The sequence below is a fragment of the Pantherophis guttatus genome, chromosome 3, assembly GCF_059756535.1.
Source record: "Pantherophis guttatus breed Tessera chromosome 3, ASM5975653v1, whole genome shotgun sequence".
In the NCBI taxonomy this organism is placed as follows: Eukaryota; Metazoa; Chordata; class Lepidosauria; order Squamata; family Colubridae; genus Pantherophis; species Pantherophis guttatus.
In genome coordinates, this window is record NC_142065.1 from 12,314,651 (window position 1) to 12,330,221 (window position 15,571).

General features: G+C 44.1%; 1 protein-coding gene across 4 annotated transcripts in view; it reads right to left on the reverse strand.

Annotated features, from left to right (window-relative positions):
- Positions 1-15,571, reverse strand: part of CDH4 (cadherin 4) — a 1,168,269-nt gene that overhangs the window by 56,790 nt on the left and 1,095,908 nt on the right. For all 4 annotated transcript variants that reach the window (XM_087889045.1, XM_087889044.1, XM_087889043.1 and 1 more), the window contains exon 9: positions 5,161-5,346. In XM_087889045.1, coding sequence (XP_087745171.1) covers positions 5,161-5,346 — 186 coding nt within the window. The remainder of the gene's footprint in view (positions 1-5,160; positions 5,347-15,571) is intronic.

Here is a 15,571-nt window from a genome sequence, read left to right on the forward strand (position 1 = left end):
CTCGCGTGCCCACCAATATGGCTCTGCGTGCCACCTGGGGCATGCATGCCATAGGTTCACCATCATGGCCCTATACCATTTCAGACAAGTGGCTATCCGGTCCCTTTTTAAAAGCCTCCAGAAAATCTGGGTGAAGGTGGTTCCAGAACAACCAGGCTGCAATGGATGGTTTGTTTTCTAATTCAAATAACTCTTGCCCCATTCACACACAGGATGGGGAAAGTTAGGTCCCCCTTCTTTTAGAACATAGAATAATAGAATTGGAAGGGACCTTGCAGGTCTTCTAGTCCAACCCCTTGCTCAAGCAGGAGGTCCTATTACATTCCAGACAAATGTCTGTCCAATTGTTGTGGCCTGCCAGTGGCCTGCGCGGATCATGGCTGATCCTGACGATGAGGAGGCTGGTGTGGGGTCACAACAGCAGCCTGTGCAGCCGGCGCTCGCGTCGGACAGCGAGGAGGCTGAAGAGGATGTGGTGCCAGAGACAGAGACTCAGCCAGGGCCTTCAGAACCTCCAGAGGCTCCTTCAAGTGGAGAGAGCGAAGTGGAGGAGCCTCTCCTCAATGCTTGAGCACGCAGGGCTGCCAAAAGGCAGGAGTGGCTACTCAGGAGGAGGAGATCTCCTCAAGAGTAAGGATTGAGGATAATTGGCCACTCCCTTAGCCTATTTAAGGCTAAATGATGGAAGTTAAAATCCAATACAGTGGAGGGGCACCAGTTTAGGGAATGTTGTGTTGTGGAATAGGGCTTAGAAAAAAACCATGGCAGATGTGGGTGTAATCCTTGATTTACGACCACAATTGAGTCCAACGTTTCTGTTGCTAAGCAAGACAATTGTTAAGTGAGTTTTGCCCATTTTTTCTTGCTACGGTTGTTCAGTGAATCAACTGCAGTTGTTATGTTAGTAACATGGTTGTTAAGTGAATCTGGCTTCCCCAGTGACTTTGCTCATCAGAAGGTCACGAAAGGTGCAGAGAAGAGCAAGAAAGATGATTAGGGGACTGGAGGCTAAAACATATGAAGAACGGTTGCAGGAATTGGGTATGTCTAGTTTGATGAAAAGAAGGACTAGGAGTGACATAATAGCAGTGTTCCGATATCTCAGGGGCTGCCACAAAGAAGGGAGTAGTCAAGCTGTTCTCCAAAGCACCTGAGGGCAGGACAAGAAGCAATGGGTGGAAACCAGGGGTGAAATGTAAAATGTGTTACTATCGGTTCTGTGGGCGTGGCTTGATGTGAGTGTGTGTGTGGGGGGAAAATGTGACTGGGTGGGCGTGGCCAATTTTTTTTTTAACTTTTCAAAGCATTTTTTCTAATGCTTTGAAAAGCCTCTGCCGATCAGGCAACTCAGCTGGGATCGTCAGAGGCTTTTTAAAAAATGCCTCTCTGCCGATCAGGCTGAGCCAGGCTAAGATTCGATATTGGGATAAATCTCAAATATTAGAAATCCAAATCTTTGGTCAAGACAGAAGTGCCTCTTCTGTGCCAAGGTGCTGAGATGGCAAACGGTATTTGACGTAGGTACAGAATTGTAAAAGGGCAAATTGACCCTAAACAGATACATCCTGTTGTTTAATGTTTATTATACCTCAAATGTCATGTATATCCTAGAGAAGAAATACTGCTTCCCTTACTGTCTTCTTTACTGCTCTTGAGGTGCCTTTGAGCCCCTTATCTCCTCTTTTATTATGTCTTGAGCTCCGGAGCTGAGAACCTGAGCCTGTGGGAAAAGGGCTGTTATGTCTTTCCTAGAGATAGATTAAAGGGTAACCTCTACGTGTGAAATGTCTCACTCTTCGTAATAACTTTGCCTTTATACTGTATAAATATCTGGCCGAAAACAGCCATCATTGTTCAGACCCTTTGCTTGTCTTTGGACTGTTTGAACCGTGCACAATAAACTTTTCCTGCATCGAAGAGCTTGGTCTAGTTTCCGTCTTTTCTCCTACAACAAGGCAACTCAGCTGGGATCGTCAGAGACTTTTCAAAGCATTTTTTTTACCACCTCTTTGGCCAAGAGGTTGCAGAAAAAAATGCTTTGAAAAGCCTCTGACGATCCCAGCTGAGCTGCACGATCATCAGAGGCTTTTTTAAAAAACATTTAAAAGCATTTTTTCGTCGGAAGAGGTTGTAGAAAAAATGCTTTTAAAAGTAAAAAAAAAGAGCCTCTGATGATCATGCGACTCAGCTGAGCATGGTGGGAGGGGGGGGCCAGGGATTTTTGCTACCGGTTCTCCGAACCACCCGCCGCCATCGCTACAGGATCAGGCGATCCGGTCCGAACTGGGAGCATTTCACCGCTGGTGGAAACTAATCAAGGAGAGAAGCAACTTAGAACTAAGGAGAAATTTCCTGACAGTGGGAACAATTAATCAGTGGAACAACTTGCCTCCAGAAGTTGTGAATGCTCCAACACTGGAAATTTTAAAGAAGATGTTGGATAACCATTTGTCTGAAGTGGTGTAGGGTTTCCTGCCTGAGCAGTGGGTTGGACTAAAAGACCTCCAAGGTCCCTTCCAACTCTATCTATCTATCTATCTATCTATCTATCTATCTATCTATCTATCCATCTGTCCATCTATCTATCTATTGATGATGACATGATTCCAACTGTGGGGATGCTGTAATGGTCATAAATGTGAAAAATGGTCATAAGTCACTTTTTTCAGTGTTGTTGTAATGTCAAAAGGTCACTAAACGAGTGGTTGTAAATCAAGAACTATCTGTAATGTAAAGGCTATACGTTGGTGGTCATCTCAGAAGAATCTGGACCACTGTGAAGAATTAAATACAGGAGTAAACTAATCTTCAGCTGATCCAACACAGTTCTTCTTTTATTCTTACATACTAAGTGTGAAAATATGATCCGGGCACATTTTAGTGTCCACATCAAAAGCTTACACTTTTCTACCACATCAGTTGCAGTTAATTTTATCTCACCTAACGCCTTATCTAGAGGATAATTTCCACTTGACAAAAAAAGTTCTGACAAGGCAATCTTGCTGATATGGATCAAAGCCCACATTTTATCCCAATAGAGCTGCCACGTTTCCTTAAGATTCCCCTTTGTGATGTACAGACTTCTTCAATAATGGCTCAGCTTATACTACGGGAAGACTGGCCAAGTCTGAACAGAGTTGCATGTCCCCCCCCCCTTATACCACTCATGGCACCCAAGAGAGGAAGGTTTTCAGTCGGATGTGAAGCTAAAATGCTTTTGAATGGGCAAAACTTTATAAGTCAGCTGGATGGAATGTTGAGCTGGATGGAGTATTGACTTGATCCCCCCCCCCCGGTTTCTTTCTTTTTAAAAAAAATTTGTAAACTTTTATTAATTTAAGAAACCACAAAATACATTTATAAATACAAGTAAAACAATATAAAAAAGCATCATCTTAATGACATCTAAATGTAATGTCTGAATTATTACAATATCAACAACCTATATTCTTCAGTATATATTCTTTCTCTCACCTTATATAATGATATTATTTTATTGATATCTGGTATTTCTTTATTAAATTTCATTTGATGTAGAAATTTATTTTACTCGTTTAAGATCTTCTTTTTATTTGATTTTTCTTTCTTTTTTTCCTCTAACCATTGATACCACCTTTGCCAGACCAGATAATATTCAGATTCTTCCTTTCCTTGAATTTCCTTGGTGAGTCTATCCATCTCAGCACATTCCATAATTTTAGATACTATTCTATCTTGAGTTAGGCCTTCTTGTTTCCAATTTTGTGCACATGTGATTCTTGATGCAGTCAAGATATGTGTTATTAAATATATTATTTCTTTTTCATATTTATGTGTAGGTATTCCTAATAAGTATGTTTCCGGTTTTAATGGTACTTTTTGAGTTGTTATTTGTTCCAATTGCTTTTTAATATTGATCTAGAATTGTTTAGCTTTGGGACATGACCATCACATGTGGTAGTATGTCCCTTTTTGTGCTTTACATTTCCAGCAGAGTGAAGATGTCCCCCCCCCTGTTTCTAAACATCAATTTTACTTTTAATAAGAAAGCTATAATGTTATGCCCTGTTCCTATTGGATCCATATCTGTGCAGTTCCAGTGAGACATCTGTCCATCCATCCAACTATTCCATCCAGAGGTGGTATTCAGCAGGGGTGGGTTCTAAAATTGTTTACTACCGGTTTCGTGGGTGTGATTTATTTTGTGGGCGTGGCTTAGTAGGGGTAATGTGACTGGGTGGGCGTGGTCAACTTTTTTTTTACTTTTAAAAGCATTTTTTAAAAGGTTGCAGAAAAAAATGCTTTTAAAAGCCTCTGACGATCCCAGCTGAGCCGCGTGAGCATCAAAGGCTTTTTTAAAAAAAATTTTAAAAGCATTTTTTTTCGGCCGAAGAGGTTGTAGAAAAAATACTTTTAAAAGTAAAAAAAAAAAAAAAGCCTCTGATGAGGTGGGTGGGGTAAGCGAGCGGCGACCAGGCCGGGGACCGGTTCGGGGGCGTGGCCAGCCAATGTTATTACCGGTTCTCCGAACTACTACAAATTTTTACTGCAAACCAGGAGCAACCCACCACTGGTATTCAGCAGGTTCTGACCAGTTCTGGAGAACCGGTAGCAGAAATTTTGAGTAGTTCGGAGAACTGGTAAATACCACCTCTGACTGGCCCCACTCCCATCTATTCTCTGCCTCCTGAGTCCCAGCTGATCGGGAGGAAATGGGGATTTTGCAGTAACCTTCCTCTTGAGTGGGGTGAGAATGGAGAATCCCATCCCATTCCATCCCATCCTATTGCATCTCTTCATTCATTCATCCCTCCATCCCATCCTTCCATCCCTCCCTCCCTGCCCCCAACCATCCCATCCCATCCCATCCCTTTCCATCCATCCCATCCCATCTCTCTATCACCCCATCCCTCCCTCCCTGTCTCCCTCCCTCCCTCCATCCTTCCCTTCCCTTCCCTTCCCATCCCATCTCACCCCATCCCTCCCTCCTATTTCATCCATCCCATCCATGCACCCATCCATCCACTTGGTTCTATGACTTGGTGGTTGTTATGTTCATTGAATGCATTGCCTTCATGAATCAAATCCCCACAAAAGTTTGGACCAACTTTTCTCCAATCTCCAATCTCTCTAGAACTTGCCTGTGGAAAAAACTCCCCAAATAACGAGAGACATACATACCCTCACAACAGTTACCAAGCCTTCATTGGTAACAGGATCAGTCCTAACTGTAAAATGACCAGAAGGGTCTCCACTGATTATTCGGTAAACTGCATTCCAATTGGGTGAGTGTGGTTGATCTCGATCCATCACAGTCAAATTAGCGACAACAACTTCTATCCGGTTTTCTGGAACTTCACCAGAATACTGAAAATAGAGAAGAAGGTTGTGTTAGAAGTGCCTTTGTGTTTCTATGTGTGTATGTGTGTAGAAGTATCCCAATATATTTAGAGTTATTGAAATACCTTATAGACACTGTTGAGAAGGCATGAAGAAAAGCTTTATCCTCCAATTGTGCTTTCCTTCATCATGTTCATAGTTCCCATTTTCAAAAGCTGTATCTTAAGCAACACACATTTGTCCCCAATAAATAAAGTTTTATGTATTGTACAAGGGGCATTAATTCTACCAGCCCTACAGCTCACTGTTACTCCCTTATTAAGAAGCAAAGCTCAGACATTTTCCCCACTATTTAACCTTCAATGCTCTGGGCTTACCTTGTCCCCTCTCTACAGAAAACCTCAGCTTTCACCAGATAAATATAGTTGCAATTCATCATGGACTTTTTTGTGATTTCAACATAGAGTTCAAGATTTGGAAGGGGCTCCAGCTATATGGATTATCCAGTTCAGGGATGTCAAACTCAAGGCCCAGGAGCCAGATCTGGCCTGCAGGGTGCTTAGATCTGGCCCGCAAGGCTGCCCTGGAAACCGCGAAGGACTGGCCCTTGGGCGGCCCTCCCAAGCTCCATTTTTGCTGGCAGAGGATTGTAGGAAGCCATCACAGCTGAAAATGGAACTCAGAAGCCCAATTTCGCTGGCAGAGTGATCGGGCCACCACAGGTGCCCCCAACATGAGTGACATTGAGCTGGCCATGCCCATCCTGGCCATGTCCACCCTGGCCCTCCAAGGTCAAACACAACCCTGATGTAGCCCTCAATAAAATCGAGTTTGGTACCCCTGATCTAGTTCAACCTTCTGCAATGTACAAAGAAATAATCCATGCAAGGTAGCTGCCTAGCCCAGGGGTGAAATGTAAAATGTGTTACTACCGGTTCTGTGGGCATGGGTTAGTGGTGGGGGGTAATGCGGCTGGGTGGGCGTGGCCAACTTTTTTTTTAAACTTTTCAAAGCATTTTTTCTAATGCTTTGAAAAGCCTCTGGCGATCAGGCAACTCAGCTGGGATCGTCAGAGACTCTTCAAAGCATTTTTTTTACCACCTCTTCGGCCAAGAGGTTGCAGAAAAAAATGCTTTGAAAAGCCTCTGATGATCCCAGCTGAGCCACGTGATCATCAGAGGCTTTTTTTTCTTTTAAAAGCATTTTTTCATCGGAAGAGATTGTAGAAAAAATGCTTTTAAAAGTAAAAAAAAAAAAAGCCTCTGATGATCGTGTGACTCAGTTGAGCATGGGGGGGGGGGGGGCGGGGCGCAGGGATGTTTGCTACCGGTTCTCCGAACCACCCGCCGCCATCGCTACCGGATCAGGTGATCCGGTCTGAACCGGGAGCATTTCACCCCTGGCCTAGCCTCTTCTTAGAGACTTCCAGAGATGCAGAATATGAATGAGTGGACGATCACTTAAACACGAGTCAGCAGTGTGTAGCAAAATACTGCCCAAAAATTAGCCCCAAAAGCTAATACAATCCTTGGTTGTATAAACAAAGGCACAGAATCAAAATCATGTGAAGTCTTAGTACTGCTTTATAAAGCCTTAGTAAGGCCACACCTGGAATCCTGCATCCAGTTTTGGTCACCACATTACAAAAAAGATGTTGAGACTTTGGGAAAAGTGCAAAGAAGAGCAACCAAGACAATTAAAAGCCTTGAGACTAAAACATACGAAGAACGCTTGCAGGATTTGGGTTTGGCTAGAGAAAAGAAGGACTAGGGGGGGACATGATAACAGTATTCCAGTATTTGAGAGGTTGCCACAAATCGGAGGGGGTCATCTTATTTTCCAAAAGCACCAGAGGGCAGGACAAGAAACAATGAATGGAAACTAATCAAGGAGAGACGCAACCTGGAACTGAGGAGAAACTTCTTAACAGTGAGGACAATTAACCAGTGGAACAGAAGTTGCCTTCGGAAGTTGTGGGTGCTTCATCACTAGAAGTTTTTAAGAAGAGACTGGACAGTCACTTATCTGAAATGGTATAGGACAGTGATGGCTAACCTTTTTGCCTTTGCGTGCCAAAAGCAGGGAGAGCGATGGGGTCGTGCGCATGCATGCCCACACCTATAATTCAATGTGCTCCGCCCCGTCCCCCACGCATATGCACCAGGGGTGGGTTCTACATACCTTTACTAGTGGTTCGCAACAGGGCCACGCACTCGCGCTTGCTTCGCTCGCGTGCGCGCTCTTCTGCACAAGCGCAGAAACTTCTGCACATGCGCAGAAGTGTTTTGATGACATCAGGGTCAGTGGGTGGAGCCTCCAGCTGGTTTTACTACCAGTTCTATAGAACTGGTACAAACCGGGGGCAACCCACCACTGATCTGCACGCGACCCCCCCCCCCTGCTCACTTCGCTTTTGGCACGTGATGGCACAGTGGACCTGGTAGGCCCATTTTTTTGCCCTCCCCAGGCTCCAGAGGCTTTCTAGGACCCTGGGGAGGGCGAAAACGGCTTTCTCCACCCACCCGGAGGCCCTCCGGAGGCCAGAAAAATGTTCCGTTTCCCAACTTCTAGTGGGTCCGGAAGATCCGAAAATCAGCTGGCCGGTGTGCAAATGCGCGTTGGAGCTGAGCTAGGGCAATACTTGTGTGCCCACAGATATGGCTCCGTGTGCCACCTGTGGCACGTGTGCCATAGGTTCGCCATCACGGGTATAGGATCTCAAACTTGAGCAGAGGGGCTGGACTAGAAGACCTCCAAAGTTCCTTTTAGCTCTATTCTGGTTAATTGTTTGAGTTTGGAAGAGTCCATCTGTTTATATCAGAAAATTGTAGCTCTCGATGATAGCAATAGCCATACCACTTAGACTTATATACCACTTGTGGCCCTCAAAGACCATCCTGTGTCATTGCAACATTTCATCTGGAATTATATTAATTGAAGAACTGGAAGGAGCTTTCTTCTGAATAGGTGTCCAAATGGAACATAAGATACTTAATAAGCAACTGACTTTCCTCTTGAATGTTCCAATAGAGTGATAGAACAGTAAGTTTGCATTGCCCTTGAAGGCAACTGATCTGCCCAAGGCCAGACCATAAGATTGCATCCTCCATTATGTTGCTCCTGCCGAGAGCATTTGCCATCTAAGTTCACTGCAAGACCTCAAACTTCAGATCGATTCTAATCCCCAAGTGGTAGAGTTGGTTGACTGCTTGTTACAATTCTTTTAAAAGGGCATCTTCCTTCAGGCTTATGCATTACCCTATTAAAAGTTGAGCTCACATGAAGTCCAAATCACTTCTAAATTATTGTCAAAGTCTGCTCAGCCCCCAAAGTAAAGGGGAATATTGCACACCTATCCATTTCCTGTCCATCTCCTTCTCCTCCTTTTTTTCCACCAATCAAATCCATTTCCCTGCTCTCCTCCCTCAAGGCAAAGGAATGCATGACATTCAATGTACTTGTTGATGACTTTTAGAGGGTTTGGGAAGGAGGTGATGCAATCATTCTTGCTCTCCTGGACCTCTCATAGCATCAACCATGGGTTCCTTCTGGGTCAGTTTCAGGGATTGGGAATGGGAGGTACAGGGACACAGTGGTTCTCCTTCCTCAGTGCCTGGTTCCAGTTGGAGTTGATAGGAGAAAAAAAGTCAGGCCCTAGGTCCCTGCAATGCAGGATGCCCCAGGCTTTGGCTCAGGAGTGGGCTTCAGATCCTTTAGCAATGGGTTCTCTGCCCCGTTCTTGGGTGGGCGTGGCCTAGTCGGCCGCCTGCACCACGGTGTGTGTGTGTGTGACTTTTTCACCCTCCCCAGGCTCTGGAAGCTTTTCTTGAGCCTCCGGGAGGGCGAAAATAGCTTCCCCCAGGCTCTGGAGGCCGGAAACAGGCCCGTTTCCAGACTTCCGGAACCTCCAGGAGGCTCGTTTCTTGCCCACCCAGACCCTCTGAGCAGCCCCTGCACTTACCTGGAATGATGAATGGACTACATAAAGGGGAGGGGCAGGGTGGGAGGGACGGGGTGAGGTCGGCATGGCCAGCCAGTGGTGGCATTTGGGGGCTTGCCAAACCCCGGCGATCCTTGGCTAGAGGATCGCCCGAACCCTGCTGAATCCCCAGGAGCCCACCCCTGCTTTGGCCATTCCTTTTTAATATCAGTACAAAACTGCTAGGAGAGGTCATTCATCAACATAAAGACCAGTATAATTAGTATTAGTATATTGATGATATCCAGTTATATATCTCTACCCCTAGTTGGACAAGTAATGCCGTGGCACTGCTGATTGAGTGCCTGGAGGGTCTGGATAGGGAGGAACCAGCTTCAATTCAACTGTGGCAAGACAGAGTGGCTGTGAGTTTTTGGGCAGATGGGCTGTCACTTTCCCAGACTGAGCTGCTGCACAGTTTGGCCAGGGTGAGACTTTGCACAGGTTTATCTACTGCGCGAATTGAGCTCTTTCCTAAACCAGGAGGCCTTGCTCATGATCATTCAGAGCTGCGGTGGTGCAGTGGTTAGAGTGCAGTACTGCAGGCTACTTCTGCTGATCACCAGCTGCCAGCAGTTTGGCAGATCGAATCTCACCAGGCTCAAGGTTGACTCACCCTTCCATCCTTCCGAGGTGGATAAAATGAGGACCCAGATTGTTGGGGACAATATGCTGACTCTGTAAACCGCTTAGAGAGGGTTGTAGAAGCACTGTGAAGTGGTATATAAGTCTGTGCTATTGCTATTGCTGCCTTGGCCATGTTGTGGCTCCGTCCTCCGAGCCTATCTTATCGGAGGAAGAAGGCTCCGAACATGACGGAGAGGAGATGGCCAGGCCTCCCTCTCCAGGACCCTCCTCTCTGGCAATGCCTCAGGTGTCTCCCGAAGGAGAAGAGATTGGCCAGGAGCCAGGTGTTTCCGAGCCGTCGGATAGTGACGAAGAAACATTGTGGTTGGACCCATGCCAGCGTCGGAGAAACAAGCGTGAGCAGCAGAAAAAGAGGCGTGCCAGAGATTAAGCTGAGTCCCTGGACCACACCCCACAGGCTATAAAAGGGAGTGTGGTGGCCATTCAGATTCTGTGACGGACAAAGCTAATCTCTGGCGAGGCACTTGCACCTTCGGACAAAACACCTATTTGCTGTGGATTTAATTACAAACTGGACTATTCAAACTGTGTGTATTTTTGTTTGTGTTATCGGAGTAAACGCTCTTGACAGACAGCCACGGAGTTGCTGCCAAGTTCCTTATCACTGACGTTGTGTGTTTGAAGAGTTTATTTAACCCTCGGCTAGCTGTTTGGGTGTGTGCATAGTACGGGGACAGAACAGGCCACCACCCATTTGTATTACTGAAATGAACCCTACAAGGGGCTGCCCTTGAAGACAACAGGAAAACTTCAATTGGTCCAGAATGTGGCAGTGTATACAGTGACGAAAGCCACTAGGTTTGTCCACGTAACATCTCTGTGGTGAGAGCTGCATGGGCTTCCGGTTTCTTTCAAAGTGCTGCAATTCAAGTGGTGGGGTCATCACCTTTAAAGCTCTATGAAGTCCAGGGCCAGATTATCTATGAGGCCACTTTTCCCTAAGGACATTTACCCCATCCTACCAGATCAGGTAGGGTAGGCGTGCAGTTGAGCAGACCTTTGTCTTCTTAGTCTTCTGTAAAGCACTGAAGACCTGGCTTTCCCCATAAGCACTGGGATTTTACTGATTTATTTAGTGCATGGCGATGTTACATTAGCTAAGAGACTACAATGCTCATGCAGAGTAGCAATTTGGTTGCCTAAGACTTCTAGCCCTGTTTTGGTTCATGTTTTCCAAGGTGCGTCACAGGAGGCAAGTGTTCTGTCCCCGTACCATGCACACACCCAACCAGCCAGCCGAGGGTTAAATAAACTCTTCAAACACACAACGTCAGTGATAAGGAACTTGGCAGCAACTCCGTGGCTGCCTGCCAAGAGCTTTTACTCCGATAACACAGACAAAAATACACACAGTTTGAATAGTCCAGTTTGTAATTAAATCCACGGCAAATAGGTGTTGTGTCCAAAGGTGCAAGTGCCTCGCCAGAGATTAGCTTTGTCCGTCACAGAGTCCAAATGGCCACCACACTCCCTTTTATAGCTTGTGGGGTGTGGTCCAGTGACTCAGCTTAATCTCTGGCATGCCTCCTTTTCTGCTGCTCACGCTTGTCTCTCTGACGCTGGCGTGGGTCCAACCACAATGTTTCTTTGTCACTATCTGACAGCTCGGAAACACCTGGCTCCTGGCCAATCTCTTCTCCTTCGGGAGACACCTGAGGCATTGCCAGAGAGGAGGGTCCTGGAGAGGGATGCCTGGCCGTCTCCTCTCCTTCATGTTCGGAGCCTTCTTCCTCCGATAAGATAGGCTCGGAGGACGGAGCCACAACAGCGAATTAGCTTTACACCAGAAAGAAAGACAAGCGGCTTTCCTGCAACATCATTGGGGGTGCTCTCCCTCCATCGAAGTCGCCTCACAAAGAGCATTGTAACTGGGAAGGTCCAGCACCAGCAAGATTCTGACCATCTGTATGAAGCGCCGGCTCGTCTCCCCACCAAAGTGGTACCTATTTAACTACTCACATAGAACATGCTTTCAAACTGCTAAGTGGACAGAAGCTGAGGCGAGTGATGGGAACTCACTCCACCACATGGTGCTCGACCCGCTGGAGCAAAGTGATCTCCAGTGTCATTAAGCCACTGAGCACCTCCAAAGCAATGGGATAAGATGAGGTGACTGCATATCGCCATGTTTTTGTTTTAAATGTGGGTTTTTTAATAGTTTTAATATGGCTTTTATGTTTTAATTTTTGAGCAGGAGCCACCCAGATTTGGTTATAAAATGGGCGGCTATATAAATATTTTAAGTAAAGAAATAAAGAATTTTCCCTCCGCATTTCTTTATTGTCTCATCTCTTGAATTTCAGCTTGTAAAAATTTCTGGTGCCAGAATCTGCCAACTTATACTTTGAAAGTGCAACACGCGTCAATATGAATAATAAATAATAACAATATACAGATTGTTTTTTTGTTTTAAAAAAACTTTAAAGCTAGATCTCCTCTCTGCTACAGTTTGATTTGGGAAACTCAAGTTGGAAAGCAAGGCAGTATTAATGTTTTATAGGAAAGCTGCATTTTTAAGTGAATTTGGAAGCTTGAAATGTTAAAAGCACTTTCATCAAACGATGCGATTTCAGGGGTTGGTGAATGGCACCAAATTCTCAGAGTTTGCCTTCCAGAACACGAGCCTTTCATCTGTAACTCAGCACACCAGTAGGTTCCAGACCTGATCGTCTTAAGAAGAAAAATTGAGACTTTAACCAAAATGGGATTTCATCCATGTTTTAGTAATGGAGCTTTTCTGTCAATGACTTTTAACAACTCTCCGGTTCAATGATATATTTCTTTTTTTAAGGCCCAAAATCCTTCTTATTTTTGTTGTTACAATTTAGCTCAGCATCCTGGTGTGGGAGAGAAATGTTAAAACTCTGATATGATCAACAGTAGAGGCTTCCATTTAAAAAAAAAAATCAGGACATTCTCATTAAGGATATCTTTGCTTTTGGTCCCAATAATGCATAGATTAAAATTAAAATTATCCCCAAAATTTAATGGAGGTAATTCAATTGAAGAACAGCTTGCTGTAGTGGTTAAGGGCTGGCAATGACCCAGGAGACTGTAAGTTCTAGACCTGCCTTAGGCATGAAATCTGACTGGGTAACTTTGGGCCGATCACCAGGAGATTGTGAATTCAAATCCAGCCTTAGACATGAAGGCTGACTGGGTGCTTTGGGGCCAATCACCAGGGCACTGTGGGTTCTAGTCCCACCTTAGGCATGAAAGTTGGTTGGGTGACTTTAGACCAGTGGTGGATTGCTACCGGTTCTCCCCGGTTCTTGCGAACCGGTAGTGGAAATTTTGAGTAGTTCAGAGAACCGGTAAAAACCACCTCTGCCTGGTCCCGCCCCCAATCTATTCGCTGCCTCCTGAGTCCCAGCTGATCGGCTAGAAGGAAAAAATCAGGGCTCATTTGACAAAGAAGAGAAAAAAAACCCAAGACACTTAGCTGTAAATTGAGAAGCCAAGAAGCCTCCCAACTGATCGGCTAAAACCGATCCGCTCCTTGTAAACCGCTCGGTGGTGGTAGATTGGCAATTGAGGCCAAGCTGCCTGAAAGCGGTTTCCGATGCTCTCGGTGGTGGCAGAGCGGCAAAAAACTGTTTAAACTCTTGCCGCGGCACTTCAAAGGGCCGCCCTACAGCTGATCAGTGGTAAAAGGCAGTGTGGTGGTAGATCAGTGCGCTCAAAAAACAAATGGGTAGACCGGTGAGCTTTAAAAACAAATAGGTAGACTGGAACGCTCCAAGAACAAATGGGTAGACCAGTAGGGTTCTGCAAGCAGTTAAAAGCCTGGTAGACCAGTACCTCTGATAAATCCTAAAGAATTGTTTGTCACATGACCATCAAACCACGCCCACAAAATAAGCCACGCCCACAGAACCGGTAGTAAAAAAATTTAGAACCCACCCTTGCTTTAGACTAGTCACTCTCTCTCAGCCCAACTCCCCTCATAGGCTTGTTGTTGCAGGACAAATAGGGAGAGGAAGAAGTATTATATATATATTTGTTGCTTCAAGTTACTTATAAAGTAATAAAGGTGGGATAAAAACAAAATCAAATAAATAAACCAACCGTGATGTTTTAACAAGATGGATATGAATTCGTTAAACTGTTTTTCTGACTCTGAACCAGTTCTGAATCATGATATCCAACCGAAGGAATGTTCTGTACAAATTAAGCAAAATGCTCTTCTGTTTATTTATTCTTTCTATTTCTGCCAAGCCAATAGGAAGCAAAAAAATAAAACAAAATAAATAAATAAAATGCATGAGTTTCTGTTTGTTTCCGCTACACCTCCCTAATTTTGTTCAGAAAGATGGTTATAAAAGCCTACCAATGGCTATTAGTGAAGAAAAATATGTATGTTCAGAGCGGTATATTCCAATACCAGCGGTTGGGGAACAAATTAAAAGAAAGCAGAACTATTTTCTTCCTGGTCTATGAGTTTCTCACAGCCTTCTCATATTTTAAAGTTGGCATAGATTTTCTGGTACAAAATGAGTCCAAAATGAGAATATCTTTTCAGTATTGGGCACTCTTTGGCGATCATGTAATCCATACCTGTCTAATAAGTTTTCATAAAGGAAGGTACCAGCCTGATACATTTAGACTAGGACTTTTATTTTAACTTCCACTTCTTCTTACCTTCCATTTTTATTTTAACTTTCACTTTTTCTTAAAAGTGAACTTTTAAGTTTTTCTTAACAGCAAAGTAAACGGAATTCCAAGAATCTCAGAAACCAGATCATCATGGACAAAATCTACATATGTGGCTGTTGTGAATCAACACTGACAATGGCCTATAATCAACCAACCAACCAACCAACCAGAAAACCCAAAGAAGAAATTAGATTGTAAGCATGTTAGAATTAACTTTTCTTCCCTACTCTTACTGTTGACATGTTCAAATCAACACATGAAGGAATACATAGTGTGTTTGGGCATAGAGAAAACCAGGAAAATTGTGAGCATTGTTTCTATGTTATAAAATGAGATTTATAAGGAGAGTTAAGTACTGTACTTTGTGAAAGAAATAAAATTCTCCATCAGTTTTATGAATTTTGACAGGATGCATGCGATGTATCCTGGAGGTTGAAGTTAAATATATCTGGAGAACATTAGATAGCGCTGAAATTCATAGCTTATAAATTGAATCTATAACTCTTGAGTCTAACTTCATTCTTTTCTGTGGGTTACATATTTGTGTACACTATACCTAATTGCATGACTAACTATGCAACTCTAGCGTACTATAAACAAAGTTCTTGTAGTAACAGCTAAGTAGAACATTTTCCATTTTGTGATACATAACATAGGGAGAAAAAAAACAACCACAATGCACAAAAACATAGCAATAGCCATAAAATGCCTATCACAACAGAGAACATGGCTCTAGAATTAGAATATTACATTGGTAATTTGGTCCGTAAATTTCTGGATTATAATAGGCTCCTTTGAAACTGACCGCTACTTTAATAATGGTGTAATGTTGGTCATTAGTCATCTTAACAGTTTTCAGGCAGGTGACAACTGTAGTATGGGTTGCAAAAACTCATACTTGTTCAGTCATTCAATCCCTTCTGCCTCTCTAGGTCCTGATAGACATTTTGATGGAATTGTGTGTCAGTA